Here is a 26,119-nt window from a genome sequence, read left to right as displayed (position 1 = left end):
TTCTCATATCTTCTATTCTTTTTCTACACATTTTCTGTAAAAGTATCGATACACAGTAACTTAGATATAATCTCTGAACTACTAAGAGTTCTTAAGAACTGAGAGTCTGGTTTCTGTGTGTGCAGTCTGAGTATTTTAGTGTTTTGATACCTCTCACAGAAGCATAGAAATGTATATAGATTCACAGAACACTTTACTTGATGCTGATTGAGCCACGGATAATTACAGACATATGTTAATGTTTTATTTTAAAGATGCTTGAAGAACACAAGGCTGTGATCCTTCAGAAATATGCCCGTGCATGGCTTGCCAGGCGCAGATTTCAGAATATTCGGCGGTTTGTATCAAATATCCAGCTTTCATACAGAGTTCAGCGACTGCAGAAAAAGATAGAAGAACAGGTGAGGAACACCAGTCAGTTTATGATTTGTACTGTCTATTTGTCATATCTATTTGTTGACTAGAGACTTCTGTGAATTATGATATCCATAGTTTTCTTCAAGACATGGAAATACAGTGGGAATATTATAAGGGATATAATCTCTTATTATCTAATAATATCATATATTATTTTTAATTATAATCTTGTAATTATGATTAAATATTATGATCTAATAACTGCTCTGGATCAATATATTTAATAACTTTAGAGAATCCTGTATTATGTTTCTTTCATAGCTTATTTTTGAGTCAAACCAGTCCAATTATCTTTAAGATAGTAGCTTTAATCTAGTTGGTGGAAACAATCTGTGTTTGAAACAATCAGAATTGACCTGGAATCATGAGCAGAAATAGGCCAGATGCTTCCTCCATAGCTGAGGAGAGGCAAAGCATAGATTGTACTGCCAACGAGTTGCTTGAAAGTAATTCTCTTGGGCCATGAAGAGTTCTACACAAAAAGAAGTTTGATTATTGAAGTACAGAGCTGATTTTTGGCAGTAATATTTTAGGGGAATATACTAAGAGACAATGCTATTAAACAGTTTCAAGTGTGATTTCTTTTGTTTTATTTTAACCTGTCTTGTTCAACGTAGAGTAGAGAAAATCATGGCTTGTTGGAACGATTGACCAATCTGGCTTCAACTCATATGAATGACTTGGATACAATTCAGAAACTTGAATTAGAGCTTGAAAAGTTAACTGCTCAAAAGAGAACATATGAAGAGAAAGGGAAAAAATATAAAGAGGACAGTGAACAGGTACATTTTCCTTACTTTTTTTAGTGCTTATATTTTAGTTGGAAAATTTTTCATTGCTGGATTTATCAAATGCATGATTCTGAGTGTTGCTAAGTTCCATTTTTGTGGGGTGTTGAGGAGGGATGAGGTCCATATATACTTGTTATAAAGGTAAGACGTTCTGTGACCTATTTTTTCTTCTTTCTTAATTCTATCTTTTGCTTACTTTTTGTGTGTACAGAAAATCTTCAAACTTGAAAATCAGAATAAAGAATTACGAGAACAGAAAGAGACCTTAGAAATAAAGCTCCAAGAAAAAACTGAGGAAATGAAAGGTACAATAATTAACAGGAGGTTTAAAGGAGCGGGTGAAAGTTGTAAAGTCAGTTTTACAGCAAATGTAAATGACTTTTGGTCTAATAAATATATATATATAAATGCTGAATTTACAGAAAATTGAAAGTTGGCTCTAATCTTCTCTTCTTTGAAGCTACATTAGAATGTGTAGTGCAAATGCTTTTAGTATAATAATTAAATTAAATTTGTTCGTTGAGTAGTAAAAGCTCTGCTCTTACTGCATTTCCTATCTTGGAGATAGCATGTGCATTCCTTCAAAGTGTCTCTTCGTCCTTCATTCCTTTAATATAGTGTTTTTAAGAATTTAGCTTTGAAGGATTCAAGCAATACATGAAATTAAGTAAACTTTAGAGGAATAAAATTTTGGTGCTTCAGAACCGTTTTATTCTGTAGCATTATTCTGTAGCATTATATCAAGTTTACTATGATAATTCTTGACATTTTAGATAATTTCAGCTTAAAATATATTAAAGATTGCTTATTAAAACAAAAAACTTCTCATTGTGATAACACTGTTTTAATAAATGCACTTAATTGCCTGAAGGTCTTTGAAATACTGCAATATTTTTTGACAGAGAAAATGGATGGCCTCACGAAGCAACTCTTCGATGATATACAAAAAGAAGAAAGTCAGAGAATGTATGGAATCTGAATTCAATTTTTTGAAACAACATCCATTTTTTCTCTTTCTCTGCCTTTCTTTTTCCTGCTTTAAATATAATCACATCAATTACGAATCTGTTAGTATTCTTGAACAGTAATGCTAGTACTGAAGTTCTTTATGTACTTAGTTGAAGAAGAGCACATGATTGTGGGTCAGTCACATGCAGAAAATTATATTGCAGACTTGTTTTTGCAGTTTCCTGTCTTCATGTATCTTCAAAAATTAAAAGGAGCCCTTGATAATGATGGTGTTTTTGGATATCCTCAGTATTCAGATAGATTTAGAAAGGCAGCTGATGGCCATACCAGTCAGATTTCCTGTGAAGTAATTGTTAAACAACAGAACTGAAAGATTCAGTGTAAAGGAAAGGCAGGGGTTGTATATATTTTAGGTTAAAAATATAGGGGAAAAACTTTTTTCCCCTTTGCTATACTCTTTTCAGGTTTAAAAATATTTTTAGCAATGTATGTTTGTTGCTTTGCAGCATGCCATTCTCAGATCAAAAAATTATTACTGTTTTTATGGAAGAGTTTTACAATAACTCTTTACCAATATATGACAGAGAACTATAGGTACCAAAGAAATGCTGTCCTCTGAAATTTGAAGAGTGCACTGAATCGGTTCCTGAGGCTTGGAAGCTGTGTTCTGCTTCAGTTCAGTCTGATTTCAGTTACAAAAGACGTCAGAGTATAATAAGAGAACTTTTTTGCTGTTTTTTCTGCTTTCCCCATTAACAGTATTATGTTGGAAGCCAGTCCATTCCAGCAGGTGCCAGCAAAAATGCCAAGATTCTTCCATTGTGTTACTGAGAAGGACATGGGGCTTTCTGCTGCTATGTCCTTCTTCAGTGTACCTATGTAAATGTAGCAGAGAGTTGCTCAAGTAGGCAAAGAGTTAGAGAATTAGCCTTTAAGTGGAAAAGTTCAGTTCTGTCTTGAATACAGTCCCAATACCTGAGTAGAATGTAGGAAAATCCAGGGACATTCTTATCACATTATCATTCATTTTGTAGGTTCATTCTAAGGATGTAGGGTAGCATTTTCAAGCAATTACAGTTCATTTAAGCTTTCTTGACTGAATTATGCCCTTCAAATTAAAAGCAAAACACAGTCCCCTCTTTCACTTCTAAGTGCAGGAAACGAAAAACATCCTTTCATTGTCTTGTTTAGGGTACTTGAAAAAAAAATCCAAAATCAGAAACAAGATTATGAAAAGGAGATCGAATTGCTCAAGGGAGAAATTAAGGTTCTCAAAGAAGAAAAATCTCAGCTACAGCAACAAATTCAGCAAGAAATTATCATTCAGGATGGCCTGAAAATAGAAGTAGGGCAACTTACAAAACAAGCACAGGTAAAGTATGACTCAATGAATTTTAAAGTCTTTGCTGGATAAAGCAAGTAGACAATGTAGATGTCTTATTTATAGATTATCTTCATTGTTTGTCCTCAAGAACATTTTGGAACAAATAGTAATTAATAAGACGTATTTTATAAATAACTGTTGTATTGTTTTCATGTAGTATTCAATACAAGTTATTGCTCACAAAAAGAAGTGCGTGTTTTCAAGAGTATGACTAATTGTGCATGAATATAGATTTTAATGTGTGGATCTTTTTTTCTTCCTTTTCCCAAAAAGGGATTTGTTTCTCAGGTTTGTTTTTCATAAATGTAATTTCTAATCTGACTGTGAAAATACAGTTTTTGTGTGAAGTCACATTTTTTTCCTATGAGTCAATTCCATGCCACAAATACATACTTTTTCACTACATCATGTTATTGTTCTGCTCTGGTGCCTAAGAAACAGACACTTTAAACAACACATTTTAAGCCTTCTAGCATATGAACTTGTTAATATTAATAATTATCTTTATGATTTAACTGATACTTAGCCCTTGTCATTCATTTTCTGTCTCATTCTGTAATTCGTGTCTGATTAAGAAAATACCTGAGTTGCAAAAGGAAATTGAACTGCTGCAGACACAAAAATTGGATGTTGAAAAGCAGGCCCAGTCACAGAAGCGGGAAATGAGGGGTAAGCTACACATCAGATAATTCAGGGAACTTCCCAAGCATGATGTGAACCAAGACAGTTTAAATTGATTTTTTTTTTTTGTTTGCTAGTATTGACAAAATAATAATAATTAAAAAAAAAATCTCTTTCTCATTCCAGAGTGATTTCATTCAGTTCACAGCTTTACTTGCATGGGGTAAAACAAAAACCATGTGAGCTTTATGAAGTGATCATTGAGTACCAAGAAACTCTGATTTCAAATTTTTCTTCTTTTTGTTTAAAAATCAATACTAGTAGTTTAAACTTTACTTAGAATTTTAAAAGTATCTCATAGTGACCCAAGAATATGCAAATATGCTTTATTTGGCCTTCATTCAGCCTGTTGTTAGGCTCAGGTCTCATAACTGTCTCATACACTTAAATAACATGCTGAACTGGGGTCTCTGAGAAAAGGTACTAATAAGAGCACTGCTGTTGTGCACTTTGTGCAATGCTAAGAATGTGTCTTACAGGGCAAACCTGTATCTGCAGCATTTAACGTAGTAGGCTAGCACAAGAAGACAATCTGTATAACTGCAGCAGTTGTCTAGATTTAGAACAGAAAGATGGAACTTTACAGTGAAAGTTTGATGTGTTTTAAAAAAACAAACAAAAAACAATGCTAGTAGTGTACCTTAGTACACTTATATACCTCATCATATTCTGGTAGTAATTAAGATATATTTACTTAGTACCAGGAAAGAACCTTACAGATTCAGGAAGAGGTTGGTTTGATTTTTATAATGATAACTTAATTGGAAATATGAGAAGGAAATTATTCATATGAAAAACTTTCTTTTTCCCAGAAAAGATGTCAGAAGTTACAAAACAGCTTCTGGAAAGTTATGATTTTGAAGATGTAAGAAGCAGGTAATTTTGTTCTGAGGTCTCTTTTTAAAAAAAAAAAAATATATATATATATATATAAGGAATGCATTTTGTTTACCTGCACACTAACGATACTGCCTTGTATTCTAGACTGTCTACGGAGGATTTGGAACACTTAAATGAGGATGGAGAATTGTGGTTTGCTTATGAGGGCTTGAAAAAAGCTACGAGGTTAGTCCAGTTCTTCAATGTTTTTCATAACTCCACGCTGTGATCTAGAAGATAAGCAGATCAGTGAGTAACTTATTTGGCAGTGTGATACTGAACACCTGTTTAATAAATTAACAAACACTATGTTATATGATTGACTGAGTAGCTTTAACTCACTTTTTACTAATTTACTATGTTGGTGAAATGTGTGCATGTTTTCAGTCTGGGAAATGTTTCCTTAGCGGTGTTGCGCATACCTTCAAACTCTTTTAATGCCCAGGTGATGCAATGACATATTTGCATGTAGAACACTTTTTTCACTTTGTATGAAACTTGACCCATTGCATTGAGGTCATTACCACATCAGCAATTTTCCCTTTTTTTTTTTTTAAATAGAGTATTGGAAAGTCACTTCCAGTCTCAGAAAGAAACCTATGAAAAGGAGATTGAAGGTTTGAATTTCAAAGTTGAACATCTTAGCCAAGATATTAATCATCTACAAAAATTATTTCGAGAGGAAAATGACATAAATGATGGTATTCGACTCGAAGTTAGCAGGCTAACTTCAGAAAACATGGTAAGATCAAAGTGTAGTAAAGCCAAAGTATTTTACTGTTACTTAGCAGTTCAATCCAAAAGAGTTTGTGTCACAAAGCCCTCACAATCTTGAAGTCATGTCCTTGAATTCACAAGGTTCAAACAGTTGTGGCCATCTAAGGTTGCACATCCATACAGGCTTTTTCCCTGCATGGAAGGATAACATGTTAGAATGCAGCTAAAGTTATTGTCTAAGTGTACAGCATGTTGGGGCAGCCTCAGAAAGGCCTTTTTTTCCTACCCCTCCCCCCCCCCCCCTTTTTTTTTTTAACATAAACCTGATTAGGTGATTCTAATCGCAGATTGGCAAAATACTGTTTTACAAACTCTGACTTGGTCAACCCACAACCAGCTTCAGATTTTTATTGTACTTGAGGCATTCAAATTTAGAATTTAGTTATGTTTTTCTCCCCCTGTAGTCAAAGGGTAGAAACTAGCATCTTTTGATCTGAAGCCTCTTTAAAGCTGTCTGTGTCTCTCAGTTTGAAAAGTTCTGTGATTCGGTTGTCAATTAAAAAACAGGTGTCTGAGGGGTTAGATTTATGCAGTTTTGAGGTACTCTCCACTAGGGGGCAGCTAACCATATAAAGTCGCTAATACATTGCAGGCAGGACTTAAAAATTTTAACTGGTTATTAGTACTGTGTAAAAACCTATCTAACATCAAGTGCTATTATACTAGAAGACCATATATACTGTATCACTTTTTCTGCTAGGTGAAGTATAGCTCTAGAAATATTTTCAAAACAAACTTCATAAAATTGAAAACACAACAAAAAGTAACTTATAACGTTATTTCTTAAAAATGACAACATACTGATCTTTTTCCAAAGTTAATCAAACTAGGAAAGTTAATTGTGTAATTTCCGCTAAACTACAGAATATAAGAATAGTATTACTGGGTCAGTCCAAATATTTAGTTAGCTCCCTAATTTTTTAAGAGTGGCTGGCAACAGATGCCTCCATAAAAGTTATGCAAGTCAGGCAAGTACTCTCCCACAGTGTCTTCCCAGTCTTTACCTATTTGCAGCTGAAGGTCTTCTGATGTCATAGGTACCATTACAGATGTTTCAAAATGAACATGCTGAAATACGCAAATGTCCTTTTTCTCTAAAAGGTGATTCCAGATCTTAAACAGCAAGTTTCTGAACTTGAAAATCAAAAATTAGATCTTGAAAACCGTCTCCAAGAACAGACTGTAAAGTTGAAAGGTAAAATACCATTGTGGTCAGCAGTCTTATAGTTGAGAGGTACATAGTGAATTTCCTAGACTTGAATGTGTAAAAGCTGAAGCAGCATTACTTCATTGCCTGATTACTTACTTAAGTGCCAGTAAAATGTAAAAAACACTGTGAAAGAAGTGTTGTATAGTTTATAGCTCTGTTATTAAACAAAAATATATGCAAATATTTGCACTTTCATTTTTGAACTTTTTTAATGTCATTTAGTTCTGTGGTTTGGATGTATGCAAGTGTACTCAGCAGGGCTAAGAATACATGAAACGAAGTATGCTCTTTGGAAACAGTCTAAAAATAAAGATGATTTGGAAGTTAAGTTGTACTCCATAAGGTGAAATTCAGAGGGTGTTGAAAAATTCAGAGTAGGAGACAGGGAAATGTTCATGTTAAATTTGCTTGTTTGAAAGTACTTCTCTATTTAGGAAAGCGTAAGTTGCTGTGGGTTCTGTATCTCTAAGTGTAATGTATTCCTTGGCAACTTATTTTTTAAAAATTTACAATTTGTTTGACTGTCAACTGCAAGAAGATAATTATGTCAAAATTCCCTATCACATATAATCTTCTGTGTGGAATACTCAAATATTTCTCTGCATTATGTGATTATATTCAATTTTGTTATAAAAAAAAATTATGAGTGTAAGAAAAGATTTTACTAAATACTAGTACAGAACAGTAAGTAAATGTGATCTTGTTTTTCTTGTGTTTGGTGTTTTGTTGCTAATTATTACTGGAAAAAAAAAATGAAAGAGATGTCTAATCAGCTGCATCATGAGCCAGAAGGGGACAGAACACTAAGGAGGTACATAGATTTATGTTTCCTTTTTTTTTTTTTAAATAATTTAAGATATGTAAGTGTTATAGGCTGGGCGTGACAATCACTTAAAATTGAAGTACCACATCCAAAATAAGATTCACCTTGCAGCCTTGAATACAGCTCATAGGTAATGGGCAAGTATGATATGACTGTGCTTTAACAGAAGAACAGTAAAAGACAAAGCTTCCTGTCTGTTTCTAGAACAAATGAGGCGCAGAATGAAATAAACATAAAAGCCAAAGAGAGATTGAATGTCATAACCCAAGAAATTGAAGGGCTGAGCAACGGTTTGAAGCAAGATGAAATCCATGATGAAGTAAAAAGCAAGATAAAGCAAGAAACGACTCGACTTACTGTGGAAAACATGGTGAGGAAATGAAATCCTCATTAAGAAACTGTACCTGAAATGCAAGATAAAAAGAAAGAAATCATGATTCTATGGTATGGGCAGCATGTTTTCTCAGTTCATTGGGGAGAAAAAAGGTAGAAAAGTTTCATTTTTCTTCCACCGAATATAAGTAAAAATACATTGTAATGGTTTTAATTGTGGCAATAGCATGTAGCTAAAAAAGAAAAGAAAAAAAAAGCATTTCTTTATTGTGATTTCTTTGAACTCACTGACTTTGATTATTACAGGATCTTGAAGAAAAACTAGACATGAAAGATAGAATAATAAAAAAATTGGAAGATCAGATCAAAACTCTTACCAAGACTATTGAAAAAGGTAAAATATTGTGTGATTATTATTATTAGTAGTAGTAGCTTTGGATGTTCAGCGTGTGTTGTAGAGGAGGTAGATTTACAAAACTGAAAAAAAAAAAAAAAAGTAGGGCTTTGGGGTGGAGTTAGAAATTTAAAACCTCAGGAAAAAGTGCCAGGGAACCATCAACAGAAATTTTATAAAAGCCCCTTCCTGTATTTTTTTTCCAGCTAAATAATAGGCACGTATGAGGCCTAGAGTATATGATAAAGTTTAATTCAGAGGCATCAGGTTCTGTCAACAAAAATTAATACATATCCTCACACAAGCTGTCTCTGAGACAACAGAATGTTAGTTTTGCATCAGACGGGTATCTCCTCACATAGGTCTTCAGATGGCAAATGGTTACTGATATGAGGTTAGTTTGTACAAAATTCTTACATAGCCAAGTAATTCTTCACTGTAGAATGCACTTCAAACGGATGCAGAAGTAACTAAAGTAGAGATGTGCCACTGCTATTTATTTGCCTTATTCGTGTAAGTAATTCCACTGAATCCAGTGAAACTATTCACGTGAATAATATGAATGTTATTTAACTCAATGCTTGGAACTGTAAGCTAAAAACATTAATGTGAACAGAGCCTGTGCTCTATTAAAGAGAAACTGCTTTTCTCCAGTAGTTTGTTCTAACATATGAATGATGACTTAAGTCATTTATCTGCAGTTAACAGTGCTTTATGTTTGACAGTTAATGAAGTTCACGTGCCAACTTTGTCCAAGGAGTACATTGGAATGATGGAGTACAAAAAAGAGGATGAAGAAAGGATTGTTCAAAATCTGATCCTTGGTATTTTAGTAACACTTCACTTAAGTAACATTTTATCAGTAGTCAGTGATTGTCAGTGTAGAAAAATACAACAAAAACTAGAAGATGTACTCATTTATGTTCAAAGTTGGCTTTATCCCTCTCTCTTACTACTATAACCACTTGGGGATGCTACATTGCTCTTTTTCTACTGCCAGTCATTTCAGATACAAAGAGCTTTATCTGTGTTGCAATCATTTGTCTGACTCAAATTATTCTATCATCTTCCTTAGTATCTGTTCATTTATAAAGCTATGAATCTCAGGAGCAACCTAGGGACTTGAGTTTACTTTCTTTCTAGTCATACAGGAAGTAATTTACTTTATTCCTCGTCATCCTAGTCATCATTCTGATCTTTAAGGTCCCTTCCAACCCAAGCCATTCTGTGATCTACTAAGTTTTGTAAGTCATTGGGCATATATCCACGTGTGATGTATTAATCTCATCTGTCCTCTCTGTATCATTCCTTCCACTGAAGGGAACTTTACTTTCATATTTCTCTTGTAGGGGAATTCTGCCCTTTTTCTGAGTTACTTCACAATATCAGTCTTACTGACAAACCAGATTTTTGCATTAGTTTGCAGTTAATAGTAAACTCAACAGTGTTTCCATGCAATTCAGCTTGTCTTTTTCAGAATGACAATTTAAATCTTTTTATTTTTATATAATAATCGTGATCACTCTCCTCTATGCAGATTTAAAGCCACGTGGAGTTGTAGTTAATACGATACCTGGCCTTCCAGCTCACATCCTATTCATGTGTGTGAGGTATGCAGATTATCTGAATGATGCTGACATGCTGAAATCTTTCATAAATGTAACCATTGATGGCATCAAACAAGTTGTTAAGGTAGGAATTATGTTTGGCTGTATTGTACTTTTTGATTTTTATGTAAGGTTTATGAGATGCATGCACAATACCTGAGAAATGCTGACACCTTCATTTGCTAGTATTTCTATAATTAATAACTATTATTAGTGACACTCTTTTTTTCCTGTTAGTAGTAGTATGCATATAAAGTCTCCAGGTAAGGTTCCACTGTGCTGAACACAGTAACACGTACTGACAGAGATTATCTGAAAAACTTGTTGGCAAAACCATTTTAAGTATTTTACATCTAAAAATGAGTAGCTAATTAGGTTTTAAGTGCAACTGTGCTTTCAGCACAGGTAAAAGTTGGATGGACAGAAATGAAGGTTAGTATATTTGTCAGTAGACAGGTATCTTTTTTTTTTTTTGTATTTCTAAAATCAGAAGGTTTTGTACTTCTGTTCTACTAGAGTAATGTTTTCTTGACATGTTAATTGGTACTTCAGCATTAGTGCCTGAATTATTAAAGTTACTTTGCCAGCCAGTTTACAAAACCAAGATATAAATAAGAATCATTCGTCTGTCTCATCTACATTAAAAATTCCGCTATTTGAATGCTTTATTGTGGATTTAGAATGTAGTAAAACACCAGGCATGCTTTGTAACACAGGTAGGAATGGACCATGGCTTATGCAGTTGAATTTGTTATGTAAAGAATGCCTGTGGTTGGTTCACACGCGCACACACAAAATTATACAGCAGTTTATCGATAAGAAAATGCTTGTGCATATTAGGCTAACAAAAAGAAAATGTGTAGTTAGAATTGTGTTTATATGTAGTTCAGTTTCATTTCTATATACAGGCATTGTTCACGCTTTTGCAGGAAGGCCTCCAGTACACTATCTCACTACACATAGAAATGTGTAAAACTACTTCAGACTAATGTATTTAGCGTCTCTCATATAAGAATTAACCAATGTTTAACAAATAAAAGAGGGGTCTTTTTTTCTGTATATACGTTAACCTAAAAAAAAAAATGATTAGTACAGTTAGCATGTTACAGGTGCTATTATGTTCCTTCTGCCTTAGATGCGTGCTATTATGCCAACTCTAGTAGTCTTAAGTTTCATCTTTGAAATTAAGTTAACGTAGTAAGACAATGTCGTCATAAGATTGCTCTGTCATTTTCAGGAAAATTCAGAAAATTTTGAGATGTTGTCCTTTTGGCTTTCCAATACATACTATTTTCTTAACTGTTTGAAGCAATACAGTGGGGAAGAGGTAAGAGTGATTTCATCAAGTCATTTCATTACTTTACTTTTTTCAGACTTTAATTCAATAAGTAAAATAAACAGAGTTAATCAATAGATTCACCAGGTCATCACTGTTCCTTCAGGATATTTTGATATTTGTAATATTGCAATATTTGTATTGCTTTGCAGTGGTGATATATCTTACACAAATAATAAGACAGTATAGAATTACCTGATCAAGTGAAGCCAAAAAAAACATAAAAGTGCTGAAGTCAGTTAATTTCCTAACATGGAAACTGTTATGTAAATGGAACTCTATACATGAGTTTAATGTGAGCTGGACTTCAGATGTCCAGCTGCATATATATAAAAGGGTTTAGTTGCTTTATAATTGTGACCACTTCAAACACTTGCTGCTACCAATATGAGATTATTGAAGAAATTCTCTGGAAAGGAGCAATATAATAAAGACCTCTTTTTTTTCCCCTGTATTTAACTTGCTTGTTTAAACTAAATTTTATCCCGTGATTCAAAATTGTTTTAAATTGCAAACTCTTACTATATTTTACTGCTAGGTTTTATTAATTTACATGGGTTGAAGCAAAATTGCACAGGCACATCAGGATTAAAGCCAATAGGTGCCTTGGAATCACAGTAACTGTGTACTAGCTAAACAACAGTGCTCCCTCTTGTGGCTATATCCATAAAATCTAAAGAGCAATGAAGAATTGAAAACATTTAAATTTAATAAATAACAATCTTTTGTCATTTAATCCCAACAGTAGGGTGTGGTCTGAATCCAGAATTTAGTGTGTTGATCTATGTTTGTAGTGAACACTCAAGGCTTCACACAAGTTAGGATTCAGCCTAGATTTCTTGAAACAGAATTTTCCTGATGAAAAGTCCAAAAATGAGATCCCTTTGCAGTAATAAAACATAATTAATTATCATTTTTAATCATTTTGCAAATGGATTTTAAACAACTGGTTTTTGTTTTTTAATTAAATAGTTTGATTTCTGTTTATGTGATCTAGGAATTGCTGCAAAGTCCAATGAAATCTAGGCATGCCTTTCCTTTGGCTTTAGTATGCTTTTGGAACAGAGTAAGCATGAACGTTAAGTGGAACAATAAGTGCAAGAAGCCCAGAGCTAGATGCATCCATTGAAGTTAGCAGTTGCTTTCACTCATTCTGAGACCATTTTGGCCAGAGACAGAATGGATTACTCTAATACATACATTGGAATATAATACCAATTTATAATGTTATGTGATTTCTGATAATTATATCTACAACTTAATTGTAGGAATTTATGAAGTCTAACACCCCACGTCAGAATAAGAACTGTTTGAAGCATTTTGATCTGTCAGAATATAGACAAATTCTTAGTGATTTGGCCATTCGTATCTATCACCAGTTCATTGTTGTAATGGAGAACAACATTCAACCCATGATCGGTAAGACAGCAAAACTCCAAACACAGTTAAATCTAGCTTGTGAAGTACATGAATAAAGATTATACATGGAGGGAAGGGATGGGACAGACTTCTTTCTTTCTTTCATTTATACGTGTGTACCTGCATGTGTGTTTCTGCACATATAAATTCCACTGTTACATCCCCACAGGACTTGGAGAGACTTTTTCCTCTGAACAATTTCCTTGTGTGGTATAATGCTTTGAAACAGACCAGCCTTCTGCAGAACAAATAGGCTTTTCAAATTTTTTGTGCTCCAGAGTCCTTTGTCAGTGTTTTATTTTTCTTCTATCATTTAAATTTTAAAATATCCTAAAGTTATATTTAGTTTAAGAACTAAGTTAATGTAACTGAAAGGAGCCTTAGGAGTGTTAGTCTTACCAGTTGTTTTTTATTGTATTTCAGTACCAGGCATGCTGGAATATGAAAGTCTCCAAGGAATTTCTGGCTTGAAACCTACAGGGTTCCGTAAACGTTCTTCCAGTATAGACGACACAGATACCTACACAATGACCTCTATCCTGCAACAACTCAGCTATTTTTATAGTACTATGTGCCAGAATGGCTTGGACTCTGAGCTTCTAAAGCAAGCAGTGAAGCAGCTTTTCTTTCTGATTGGAGCTGTCACCCTCAATAGTCTCTTCCTCCGCAAGGACATGTGCTCTTGTAGAAAAGGAATGCAGATAAGGTAAAGCCAGTAAACTTTCAGCAAGCAGTTGATTGAGAATGAATTTTTAACATTTTTATGTAACCTAGTCCTGTATTATTAAGTCATTAGATTATTATGTGACCATTCACATTCAAGCAGTCAATTGGTTTTTGTTTTGTTTTGTTTGTTTGTTTTTGGTTTGGTTTGGTTTTTTAACTTTTTGAAAAAAAATAGATCTTTGCCTTTTAAGCTAAGCTTTCTCAACCTAAAACAATACGAATCATGCTATCCATGGAAATGTTGATGTAGGAAAAGACAGAGAAAATGACACTCTAAAGCTCAAAGTTGGTCCTATGTTCAGTATTCTTCTTATGCTTGTGGGCTCATGATGATGAATAGTATTTTTAATTCTAAACAGGTACAGTGTCCCCTGTCTGGCAAATAGACAAAAGCAGACTTGATTTTTTCGTGCTCTGCAGTGAGAAAAGCACTGAGACAGAGCCATTAAGGGTTCTCAAAAGTTAGAAAAGAAAGCTTTAGGTCTTCAGTTATAACTCTGATTTGTAATGTGCAAAGATTGTTCTAACCTGTATAAGCTCCGTTGTAAATTAGTATTTTAAAGATATACAGTGCTATAATATAATTGCCAATGCCAGTATGTATTGGTATTTTTCTGTAACAAACGGCTAAACTAATAATTTGCTTTCTGTTGTCCAAGCTTTAAGAAATAATAAAAAATAAATTAATCCCCTGTATATTTTATTTTTTTTAACTTAAAAATCAGCAGGCTGTTAATTATCTGATTTTTATGATCTACAGGTATGTTTTGTTGTGTGTTTTTTTTTTTAACTTTAACTGTATGAATATGAATATTGCATTAGAGAAACAAAGATTTTAGAAGTCTTTAATATAGCTTGATTGGTAGAGGGAGCCTGACATTTCTGTTGTTTGTTCATGGTTTAACCCAGATGTAATATCAGCTATTTGGAAGAATGGCTTAAAGACAAGAATCTTCAAAGCAGTAATGCCAAAGAAACTTTAGAGCCTCTAGCTCAAGCAGCATGGCTCCTTCAGGTCAAAAAGATCACAGATGACGATGCCAAAGAAATATGTGAACACTGCACATCTCTTTCTACTGTGCAGGTAATGAACCATTTGTTTTATTCTGGCACCGACTGCAGAATCTTGCCTATCTAAAATACTTTGTTGCGAAGAGCTATTGGCCTTTCATTTGATAAAAGTAGCATTCCTCATCATTCCACATCACCACTTGTTATATTGGATTTTTTTAACCCCATATTCCTGATTGTTAGCGTTTTAATGGCTTCTGTGAGGAATATCTGTCTGCCTTGTTCCATCTCATCTTTTATTCCACAACGAATTTTTGTTTTATTTTGTCAGAGGCTTTTTTTGTTGTTTCCTTTAATCAGTTTAGCTTTCTCTACATCTTCTTGATCCTGCTGACATCCTTGGAAATGATTCACAGCAGTCATCATCTATGTAACAAATCATCAGGTTACCAGTCAAAATTATCTCTCTATTGTAAAATCCCTACTGAAACTTCAATTAAATACCAATAAAGATGGTATTTAATTCTTCTTTTCATCTGCTTGCTTCTTGTGACATACTAAAATAGTCTTTTGTAATTTGAGCAGATAGTTAAGATCCTCAACTCATACACTCCAATAGATGATTTTGAGAAAAGAGTGGCTCCATCATTTGTTCGTAAAGTACAGGTAAGAGCTACAACTACTCCCTCTCAAATTAAAGTTAGAAGTGCTTCATACGCACTAGTTTTGATGCTGTGTATTTATACTTGACCCCTACGTCAAATTATGACTAAGTTGCTCATCTTCTACACATTTGGAGTTGATCAAGAGAAGTCTCCTTTATATTACCTGAAAGGGAAATGTGCAATGAGAAGTAAACAATGTTAATGTTTTGGGTTTTATTTGTAATACGGTATTTTCTTACCCTTTCTGGTATGATTTCAGGCTATGCTAAACAATCGGGAGGACGTTCCACAGTTGATGCTCGATACCAAATATCTATTTCAAGTGACGTTTCCTTTTACTCCCTCTCCACATGCCTTGGAAATGATACAAGTCCCCAGCAGCTTCAAACTTGGCTTTCTCACAAGGGTTTAATAAAACTAATGCACTGGTATTTTCTCAGAGACTAAATAAAGACAGGCAGACTTTCATGGTTCATTTCTCCAGCTGGTGGATGGCACGGTAGCTTGCAGTGAATTAAGCTGTTAAAACCTTGTTCTAAAGTCAAGACTTAAAAAGTAGGAATAATTTCAGCTTGCAATTTCTTTCTCTGTTTTCTTACTGTACTTCATTCTTCATTATAGTCCTACAATGATGACATTATCAGCTAGACATAAAGCTGACTACAGTTTCTTACACCACACTTGATGAGGAGACAAGTTTGCATTGGTTCTTTGTCAGTAACCCTAAAGCATGAGTCATAGGGGAAAACTACCATGGGATAAATGTTATTAATTTACAGTTTTCCTTGCCTTTGCTTTCTGTAACAAGAGATTTTTTTCCAAGGTAATTATATTCATTGTCTTGGTATTCTGGATCTGTTTTACAGCAGCTTTCAGCCTTTTATGCTTTTTAGGCCTTTATTCATTCCATGAAATAAGTCTCCCGTAATAGTTCACAAGAAAACTATAGAAGGATGGAACGGAAGGTCCTCCCACAATTTTTATTTTATTTTATTAATACAAATAGCTACATTGAACCAGTCTAAGAGAATTGCTGTTGTAATAAACATATATTGTCTTTTGTAGGCATGCTGGCTTGGTTCACTCAGGCCGAATGCTTACATTACTGTTCAGGCACACCAGACAGCTCTTTAGCCGGGGGGGAATTTGGGTGCTTTTTTTTTTTTTTGAAGGCAGATTTTAGTTTTGTTCTCTGCAATGACATGTCTGCATTTTCATATCAGTCATTAGCGTAGAAAAGTCAGACATAAAATTCCTATTGTGATCTAGGTTTAAATTACAAGCTTTTTTTTAAAAAAAAAAAGAAAGAAAAGAGTTCATCTCCTGTTTTGGGTCCATGCAATGTCTTTCAGAACATACGCTGACTATGCACACGTACACATCTTTTTCCCTTTTTTTTTTTTGCTTGTTTCCCTCCCTCAATTCTGACATTGAGTAGGAGTGAATGCAGCTATTGTGATCTGGTCTTACTGATAAACCAAGCTTAATTCCTGGCATTGAAATTAAATAAATATATTTCATTTAAACTGCAGGATCCTTATAAGTAGTCCTCTTTTTGCGTTGTTCAGCCTTCTTCCTGCAGGCAGAATGCAAAGAATAACAGCTTTATTTAATACTAGACCCTGTCAGAACAACTGGAGAACCAGCATTCACCTTACTACAATCATGACAGTCATTAGAAATTCCTCAGTAAATTATGCTAGTTTTCTAGCTAGGTTATTAGATGTAATTATGAAAATTGAATGCTAAAGCTTTGAAATACTTCTAATTTCTAATTGTTTTAGTTAATTTAAACATTACAGGAAGAATCAATTTTTTTATTATTATTATTATTACATAGTGTTTAAAATCTGTAAATATAAAGAAGGACTGTTTTTTGCTATTTCCCATCCTTGGTATTTACTGCGAACAGTGACATATTCATAGTACTATCCACAGAGATGCATGAAAAATATATGAAGGAATTTTTTTGTATTTTGTTCAGTAGCAATAAAAGTTGTACAAAATGTCACAGATGTATAGGTACATTAGTATTCTTATCTGTTAAATAAAAAGTAGCTTTTAAATCAATCTGTAGTGTTTCGAGTGATGGAATAATTATGTTTTCAGTGAAGAATTATTTGAATATACATATGAATATATATTATTCATATATACACATTGTGTATATTCCTATCAGAATGGTTATGCTGCTGCTGGCTCCATGTGAATTTCTATAAATGTTTTAAAGCAAGCAAGTTTAGTTGCTATAAATTGTGTATAGCCTTTTTTACAGTTACTGGAGCTGCACGTCTGTTACCTGGTACGGTATGAGTAAAATCCCAATCCACTCTTAAATCTACATCCCACAGAAATATTGGAAGGTATGTATGTCTGTATGACAAAAATTTCTTGATAAAGGAAAATTGTTCTGACAATTTGGTGCCAAATTATTTTGAGAGGTTTGAAATATGCTGTTAGCGCTGTGTATGCAAAGAACAAAATATATTTTAAAATGAAGTTTAAAATAATCAGTATTTACTGTATGCTGTCAGAAACTTACTGTGCTTCTGTTGACGTTAATGCCTTTAAACAACATGTAGATACAAAACTTTGTCTGTTTTTATAATTCTTCAAAATGTAAGGAGCAGTATTAGTGATGAAGGGCAGATACCTGAAAGAGGCATTACTGAGGTTAACTTTCCTAGAATGATAGTAAAGGAGAAAGCTATTGCATTCAAATGGAAAAATACTGGATGATCCTTACTGCAGTGGGAAAGCACCGAAACTGCTTATGGAGAGGGTTTAGGCATGTGACTCCTGCAGTTTCTGGTAGCTGGACTCAACAGCAGAGGTGATAGCTTTCCCTCCTGTGTTTCCATAATATTTGGGTTAAAAATAAAAAATTAAAATTAGGATGGCTTTCTTCTACCCAAACCTGTGTTGGATTGAAATCTAATTTCCCTTTTTTTCTTCTCACGTTGCCTTACATTGTCTTGACTATTGAATGCAAACATCTAATGGCATGATGTCAGTGACTTCAGTGGAGTCACAGCAGATGTGACTTCAGCACTTTTAATGTTTTTCAGACATGATTTCATAAATATCCCTGCAGCTAAAGAATCCAATAAAGCAGAAAATTTTAATGTTGTTGATTTCTGAGTTACTGTCTTAAAATGGGTGAACAATGAAAGTATATCCAAGGAAGAACAAGCATGGCAACCACTTGTATTAGACTTAGAATTTTCTTTAAGAATATGAAGTAGATTTAACATTGTCACTGTCGTTTGTCAGAATGTCAGTTTGATAGGTGGAAAAAGCAGTAGTCAGCCACCTTCCCAGTAGTATGCTTAACATTTGGAAACTATCCAAAAATTGCTGCAATATGAAATGAGAAGGCAAGGTCTATTTTGCCTAACACTGTATATTGTTTGTTCTGTATTCTAAGAGGGCAGTTAAAATAAAGCCTCTAAACCATAATCATCAGTATAGAACTGACCTGAGGTGATGCAACTAGAGAGGCTGAGCTTTAAATACCCTTTAAGTAGCCTTAATAATAGGGAGGTTGCCATTCTACATTAGCAGTTGCATACGGCTTATTTACTCGTCTTGAGAAACACTGGGTTATTGTTGTTTGAAAAGGTAGGCAATTTTGTATATTTACCAACAACCATTGTGCAGAATTTCTCTACAAGTGGCATATTTGTTAATGTTTCAGCATGCTGTCATTTTTATACTTCCACTGTATCTTTTTAAAAACTGAGTATGTTCAAAAATTCAGGCTACAGCATGGGAAGAAATCTTTTTAGATCTTTTGAGGTTAAACTCTTTGTAACAGTGATGGTTTTGTATTATATTTTAAAAAGATATAAAGTATCTCATGTATAATACTACTTTTAATTATTTGGAAGTTTTGCTGGCTTCTCTTGCAGTGAAATTTGTGTGTCGTAATCTCATCTAAAGTAAAGTACTGATATCAGGCATAATTCACCCTGTATGTTACTCCAGTGAATTCTCTTGCTTTATCTAAAATTAATTCTGCCCAAGGTATTTATTCAAAGCCTAATAGATCATTGTCTAAAGTCACTAGGTCTAATAATGATATTTTAACTAAGACGATATTTTTTTTCTGTGATCTTTTCATTTTACACTACTTATGAAGTGGAAGTTTTCCTCCCAAAGTCTTGTTGGGGTAATGTCTTGAGACTTCATATCAAGTACATAAATCTATGTCACCTGAATTGCCCTCAGTGGGAATCTTGAATTCAAAGAATCTCTGAATAAGAATTTATTCAGTTGTTAAATATCGAGATTTAAGAATCTAGCACAGTTGAATCCTGCTGTTACAGTCACTTTAAAGCTATTAGATAGACTAGTACAGGGAAGCTCATTGAAAGGATAGTGGCTTGGTGTCTTGGGCTCACTGTTTGCAAAATAATGCATTAAAAACGTCAGGGCGTATTTGTTGCTTTTCAGCAAATGGGTTATAAACCCCGTTGACTGCGTATAGCTGGCTGAAAGCTCCATGCAAATTTATGATTAAAATGCTGTAGTTCATGTTAGGGCAGATTTCTTCTCACATATGTTGGGATGAAGTTATGCAACTCCTTTAGACAACAGAAGAAACTTCTATTGACTTGGCAGGACAAGATTTCCAGGTTTATCATCTCATTTTTCAAGTTGTCCATGGAAAAATGTAAGAATAAGCAGTAAAATGGAGGTGCATAGAATAAACTTTGATTTGTTTTTTACAGAATGTCCAGCCAAATTCTGAAATCTGCATAGTCCATTCAATTTATTTTGCTCCATTTAAAATCTCCTTTACAATAGCTTCTTCTAACTCATAAACTCATTATTTATGTTTATGTCAAAACCTGTTAAACATCTAGATACTGTTAAAAGCTTACATTGAGAGAATGGGAAATACTACATTTTCCCTATGAAAAATGTAAGGAGAAAAATGGCATTATGATGGTATTGTTGTTTGTTATTCTGAATCTCAAAGAGTTTCTCATTCTCTATTGCTGATAGTGCTTTGATCCTAAAGAAACCTGGCTTGAGAACAAAAAGGGGGTTCATAATAACACAGCTTTCAGTGTGCTGAAGCATCACTTTCTGCTCAAGCAGCACATTGATCATAATATTTTTGAAACTGCTGACTGAATCCTAGGCCATCTTTCAGCTTTAAAAATAATACATAATATTGAATATTTAATAATAGAGTGAAAAAATAAATATTTGTGAGAAATCTGCACTGATCAGCTGCTATGCGTTTCTAGTTACTGTCTACTGGCATCAATTAAATGAAAATTAAAAATCTGCATTGTCATTAATCGATGTGCAATCAGTGCACATTATAACAAAATACATATTTTGCTTGTATTTTTCTTCATAGAAATACAATCTGCAGATCATACAACTGTCTTGCATATAGTGACAGTTCATGAAGCCTGAGAGATTAGTCACAGAGAGAGATTATCTAGTCTGTAGATGTCTATATACAGCCTAAGCTGCATTAGCTACCAGAGCAGTAGCAGGAAGCTTTGCACTGTACTGGAACACACTCTTTTTCTTCTCTCTTTCAGCTCTCCCATACTGCAAAGATGTGTGACCAGACCTTTTTAGCGGTTGTATTTGGTCCATGTGACAAGTGCTCCAAAGAGAAGCCCCTTAGGGCTGTTTACATCAAATCAGAACAGCTCAGCTACTGCTCACTATGTGTGGAAATGGTATGTTACTGATTTTATCAGCTGGAATGTGAAAAGCCTGCAAGAATAGGAGTTGGATAGATTAATGGTCTGTTCTGTTGGATTTTTTCTGGACAGCAAATAAGCATTGCTAGGCCTGAAGGCTGGCTACTTCTAACCCAAATAAACACCTCTGCAGACACCTGATGTTATTCCTTGAGCCTGGAACAGACATGGCCCCTGGGTTCAAGGATATGTTTTTTGATTCTTGATTGGAAAGTGGCCATGAGATTTTTACCCTAGGGCACTGCATTCCTTAGCTAAGCAAATGTTACGTGCCTGTCTAAACTCTGCTGTGAGGTATATGTGTGCAAGTCTGCTCAGCCTGTAATATTGAGTGTTGCCCATTACCTTTAACAGAACTTCCAAAAGAGACAAAACTATTGCAATGGACTGACTCAGCAGAGATGAGGGGAGTTGCAGTTCGTCTGATCTGTTTCAGCTTCACTGAGACAGAACTGGAATGCTGTCCTCATGGCCTACATTTCATACTGAGACCAGGTTTTCTCATATGCTATGTGCAGTACTTTGGTGGGGGATCTGTCAGAGCTGGAGGTAGTTACAATGAGGATAAAGTGAGAAAAGAATAGTAGAGGCTCTTCTGTTACCATGTGTGTGTACCCCCACAGAAGGTGGTAATGGTGGAGATGAGCAAATGTGCTAGCCAGACCAGCAGGTCCTGTCATAATACCTGCATGAAGAAGGAACGATGTTGGAGGCATTGAGATCTTCAGTAATTACTGGTGAGGTGACAACCCACTCTCCTAGCAGGAAGCACTGTCCTGGCGCAGTCACAGGATTTTTTTAGATGAGATACAAAGCTAAGGTACCTATGTGGTTACTGAGGAGCTGGTCTCCAAAACTGCTTTTGCAAACTGAGGAGTGTCGTTGTCCTGATTATACTCCATCTTGGAGTTACTCTATTTCATGTTCCTGAACCATTGTGTAATATCATTTGGAGAAGACTTCCTTCACTGCTTCTTCCCCAGAACTGGTCACTACCGTAACTTGAATAGTGTCCAGTAGGTTGTTGTATTTAAATGTCAGATGAAATAATCTCTGCAGGAATACCAAAAGGTTTAACTAACTGAACTAACTGTGTTTAGAAGACATTATAAGACAGATGAAAGAACTGATTTGGTGATTATGGATGCTGCAATGTGTACAGTTCACTGACCGACACAGCATAATCACGTCACATTGTTTAGGAGGAAATTTAGATGTAATGAATGTAAGACAAAAGACGGTACCTTCCTTATTTACTTGCTTCCCCTGACTTTGAAACCGCTGCTTTGTTCAGGTCCTTCTTGGCCAGCAGCCTATAAATAGCAATTTATCTAATAAATTTTTGTATGACTTGCTAAATGCACACTGAAGTTCAGGAAACTGGCTGTTTGTTACTTATAGTTCCTGCAACTTTCTCTTTATTATTTACACTATAGAAGTTAGACTCCTACCAAAAGAAACAGCTGCTAAGTGGAAGCAGACTGAGACTTCAAAAAGAATTGCCTCAGTACCTAACAGCCTGTTAGGCTTTGTATTAGCGCTGCAGTAGGATCTTGGTCTTTCTGGTTGGTCTGACTTCAGCTTGCTTCTTCATATTTATTTTGTAAAAGAGAATTAAAAACAGCTAACTGGAACACAGAGAGCTCTTTGCAGTAGTAATGGAATGCATATAGATAGGAAAGTAGTATCCTTTACTTTTTGTTACTGATTTTTCAGAGCTGTGGTGGTGCTTTGGTTTAAATCAAAATGCGTATGTCCTAGCCGCTCTTGTGCAGGTGTTTGTGTATGATTGTGCATAATGTGGTGTGCAATCAGCTGAGCCTTTTGCAACTTCCTGATTTGCACATGCATCTTTTAATTTCAGATGCAGATTGCACTCAGCTGCACAAATGCATTTTCATAACCCGTCTTTTTGATTTTCCTCCAAACAGTATCTGTTGAGGGATAACAGGAATTGCTGATTCCCAATGTTGAGATCATCCTGCTTCCCTTAGTTGCCTTTTGGGCTAAAACATCTTTTGCCTGTGGGGTTTTGTCCATTTTTGGAATTGGTGCTAATCAATAGAAATTCAATGTGCTTGCTTTTTAGTCTTCTCCAAAAAAGTGTTAGTACATTAGTTTACAATTTAAAGAAAGATAAGTTGGTGAGTTAGTAAGAATGATTATATATATATATATATATATTTAAATACCTACCTTTTGAGATGGTCAATGTGTGACACAGTCAGACTTTCCATTTTCCCCAGCGCGCAATAGTACCAGCTTTCTTGCATGTATTCCCATCACCACAATGCGGTGCGTTTGCCACACATGGAAGGTAGGTTTGCAATTGTGGTAATGACTGTTCTTGCCACAATTCTTGGTGATTGAATTCTTCTGTAGCAGCTCCACAGAGTAACGCTGTATAGAAAGCAGACTACTGTCAGAATGGTTACCTCAAAATAGCCTCAAAATATTTGAAGCCAAGGGTCATCATGCCTTTGATCCATAGGGAAGAGTCAGAGTCAAAATCTGTCTTAAAACAAACTGTCCTTGTTCTGGGCAACATGGAAGCTCACTGCCTCTGAGGACATAGTAGCCAGTTTGTAAGTGATCGGCTTTCTAGGGAATGCTGGTGATCAGTACAAAGTAACAGCAACACTTTCATGTACCAGTCATTACTGCACAATTAATGGATCATAACATTACAGAGTTCAGTTACTTACTACTCTTTTCCGCATACCATACCTCCTGTACAGGATGTTTTCACAGCCTTTTGGCCTGTGCTGATATGTTTTGAAACTCAGCTGAAATCAGAGCACAAACTAAGAGGACCTATATTTTGTCCACTGCTGCGGATTGAACTGCCATTTCAGGTTAAACATAATAAATTCTAATATTGTGTTAACAAGGCATTTACTATGATAGGGTTTTTAGGTGATTGCTGGTTAAGTTTTGTTTTTATTTCTAATGAAAGCATATCCAGTAGTATGTGAACTCCACAGATTATACTGCCTCCTTTTTCTTTTATGATACTGAATGTAACTGGATCAAAGTAAGTCCACAGTTGCCTACATGGCCATCAGACTGGTAGGGTTGCTGCACCAGCTTCTGTGGACAGGGGGAAGACTGGAAATGCATTCACTGTATTTGACTCTCCAGACAAGTGGCCCAGCTCCTGTAAAACAGAGCTTGAGCATAAAGCCAGACCAAGGCCTGACTTCAGCCTGCGGATTTACAGTGAACAGCTCAACAGGTCTGCCCATGCATCCCGGTCAGACAGTGACACTGCTGCTAAGCCCGTGTGGGAAAGGACTTACTTTCTCTGAGGCTGTACTGTGTCCAGGATGTGCCCAGAGTCTAAACAACAGCTGCAAACACTTATTTTCTTATCTCCCTTTCTAATCTTGGAACATCTCCAGGTTGAACAATAGCCATTTGATTGTCTATTTTCTGGCTAAAGGGAGACAATGAGAGTCAATGTGAGCAAAGTTATTCCGTGTAGATCAAGGACAATCTGTGAAGAAAGAAGAGGACGTTTTCAAGGAACTCCCAGGGAACAAAAAGTTGCAAGGTTGTTTGCTGCTGTTCTTTCTCTGGAAACTGAGCCGCTCTGTGCACATTGCACACGTTCCCTCTGTGCCTGCAAGCAGAAGCTGCTGAGACAGGGAGCTGTTCTTTGCTGCCTTTGGAGTTTCGGAAATTGGTCCTTTTCAGTGGCTGGGAAGGCCCAAGTTTGCATATCGGTGTGCAGGATAAAGAGGGGGTTGGTTTAAGGTGGGAGGACGGTAAAAATGAGGAATTTGAAGCATAATAAGGAGAGGGGTTCACATCGCAACATCCAGCCTGCTGGCACCTTGTGACTAAGTCTCCTAGTCCCCCCTGCCCCTAGGGCTGTAAGGGAACGATGGAGCTGAACTGTGCTTTGCAAGTCCTTGACAGGATCTGTCTTCCCAGTCTGGCATTTTAAAATGCCACTGAGGTGACCGGTTAGGTTATTTTTTTAAATTTTTTTTTCTCCTCCTTCCGCAGGGGCTGCAAACTTCAGGTCCAAACAAGTTTGGGCACCTAGCAGAAACAGCCTTTTGGCATGCGTTTCTGGGCCGAGGAAGCCCCGGGGCTGCGCCAAGGGCTGGCGATGCCCAACAGCTCGCTCTCACCTGCTGCAGGCCGGCGGGGGCAGGAGGCCAGGCCGGGCTCAGCCTCCCGCCCGGCGGCCGGCGGGGCCGTGCCGGGGCTGCGGGCGCTGGGCTCGGCCGGTCCGCAGCAGGGCCGGGGAGGGGCCGGGAGCCGGGTTGCTGAGGCAGCGGGAGCCTCGGCAGCATCCCCGAGAGCCCGGCGAGCAAAAGAACTCCTCCCTCCCTCCCTCTCTCTCTCACCCGTCTCCCTCCCCGCTTCCCTCGCAAAGATGGCAACCGAGGGGCTGCACGAGAACGAGACCTTGGCGTCGCTGAAAACCGAGGCGGAGAGCCTGAAGGGCAAGCTGGAGGAGGAGCGGGCCAAGCTGCACGACGTGGAGCGTGAGCGGGGACCGGGGGGTGGCCGCGGGGGAAAGAGGCGGCGGGGGCCGCTGCCCCCGGGCCGGGCCGGCCTCCACCGGGCCTCCGGCGCCGCGGGCCCCGGGCTGGCCTCCGCGCCGGGCCCCGGGGAGGGAGGGAGGGAGGGGAAGGGGCCGCGGCATCCATCCCCCCGGCCGAGCCGAGGCCGGTTTGCGTCGTGCCGCTGCGCGCCTCGGAGGCACGAACCGAGCCTGAACGCAGCCTGGCGGAAGCTGTGCTCGATGCACCGAGGCCGGGATTTCGCCCCAGGTGAAAGGGGCTCGGAAGGGAACCCCGTCCCCCAAGCGGCTCCGTCGCCCCCGCTCCATGCCCCAGGGGAACAACCTGCGGCCACCCCCTGCTCCTGAGGTGCCGTGAGGCGGGGCTCCGAGCTGCTCCCTGGCCCCTGCGGCTGGAGGGCCGCGGCTGTTGCAGGGGCAGGTCGCAG

General features: G+C 36.6%; 3 protein-coding genes across 31 annotated transcripts in view; 2 read left to right on the top strand and 1 right to left on the bottom strand.

The window, feature by feature from the left end:
- The window catches only part of MYO5C (myosin VC), a 36,342-nt gene extending 17,791 nt beyond the window's left edge, over positions 1–18,551 (top strand). Inside the window, exons 21-41 of one of the 2 annotated variants that reach the window (XM_080607492.1) lie at positions 255–401; positions 1,035–1,199; positions 1,420–1,513; positions 2,111–2,174; positions 3,369–3,549; positions 4,137–4,230; positions 5,055–5,118; positions 5,227–5,307; positions 5,683–5,863; positions 7,000–7,093; positions 7,868–7,919; positions 8,136–8,301; positions 8,571–8,658; positions 9,384–9,482; positions 10,196–10,350; positions 11,503–11,592; positions 12,870–13,020; positions 13,444–13,726; positions 14,656–14,830; positions 15,343–15,423; positions 15,682–18,551. In XM_080607492.1, coding sequence (XP_080463618.1) covers positions 255–401; positions 1,035–1,199; positions 1,420–1,513; positions 2,111–2,174; positions 3,369–3,549; positions 4,137–4,230; positions 5,055–5,118; positions 5,227–5,307; positions 5,683–5,863; positions 7,000–7,093; positions 7,868–7,919; positions 8,136–8,301; positions 8,571–8,658; positions 9,384–9,482; positions 10,196–10,350; positions 11,503–11,592; positions 12,870–13,020; positions 13,444–13,726; positions 14,656–14,830; positions 15,343–15,423; positions 15,682–15,834 — 2,658 coding nt within the window. In that variant the 3' untranslated portion in view covers positions 15,835–18,551. Of the gene's footprint in view, positions 1–254; positions 402–1,034; positions 1,200–1,419; positions 1,514–2,110; positions 2,175–3,368; positions 3,550–4,136; positions 4,231–5,054; positions 5,119–5,226; positions 5,308–5,682; positions 5,864–6,999; positions 7,094–7,867; positions 7,920–8,135; positions 8,302–8,570; positions 8,659–9,383; positions 9,483–10,195; positions 10,351–11,502; positions 11,593–12,869; positions 13,021–13,443; positions 13,727–14,655; positions 14,831–15,342; positions 15,424–15,681 lie in introns of those variants that run through there. The other variant, XM_080607493.1, reaches the window with a different exon arrangement.
- On the bottom strand, positions 179–26,119 carry LOC308200931 (uncharacterized protein). Of its 25 annotated transcripts, XR_013955928.1 has the most exons (10): positions 25,574–25,724; positions 24,454–24,590; positions 23,351–23,554; positions 17,965–18,075; positions 8,289–8,335; positions 6,903–7,078; positions 5,900–6,030; positions 5,195–5,351; positions 774–889; positions 179–377 (listed from the first exon to the last, which is right to left on the bottom strand). XR_013955928.1 is itself a non-coding variant. In XM_080607520.1 (9 exons), exons 3-7 carry the CDS (start codon positions 23,425–23,427, stop codon positions 5,309–5,311), a joined length of 360 nt encoding a protein of 119 aa, XP_080463646.1. In that variant the 5' UTR covers positions 23,428–23,554; positions 24,454–24,590; positions 25,574–25,732; the 3' UTR covers positions 179–377; positions 774–889; positions 5,195–5,308. The 25 variants fall into 25 exon arrangements, 4 of the variants coding, with proteins under 4 accessions (XP_080463646.1, XP_080463647.1, XP_080463648.1 ...); XR_013955924.1 differs by lacking the exons at positions 17,965–18,075; positions 25,574–25,724 and adding an exon at positions 26,017–26,119; XR_013955929.1 differs by lacking the exon at positions 6,903–7,078.
- The window catches only part of GNB5 (G protein subunit beta 5), a 32,875-nt gene continuing 25,452 nt past the window's right edge, over positions 18,697–26,119 (top strand). For 3 of the 4 annotated variants that reach the window (XR_013955921.1, XR_013955922.1, XM_080607511.1), the window contains exon 1: positions 25,519–25,653. Coding sequence is in view for 2 of the 4 variants with exons in the window: in XM_080607511.1 (XP_080463637.1) it covers positions 25,542–25,653 (112 nt within the window). In the remaining 2 variants the exon portion in view is untranslated. Of the gene's footprint in view, positions 21,131–25,518; positions 25,654–26,119 lie in introns of those variants that run through there. The other variant, XM_080607513.1, reaches the window with a different exon arrangement.

Source organism: Anser brachyrhynchus, assembly GCF_964034855.1.
Source record: "Anser brachyrhynchus genome assembly, chromosome: 11".
In the NCBI taxonomy this organism is placed as follows: domain Eukaryota; kingdom Metazoa; phylum Chordata; class Aves; order Anseriformes; family Anatidae; genus Anser; species Anser brachyrhynchus.
Note: the sequence above shows the minus strand (reverse complement) of the source record. Positions and strands in the feature narration are given on the sequence as shown.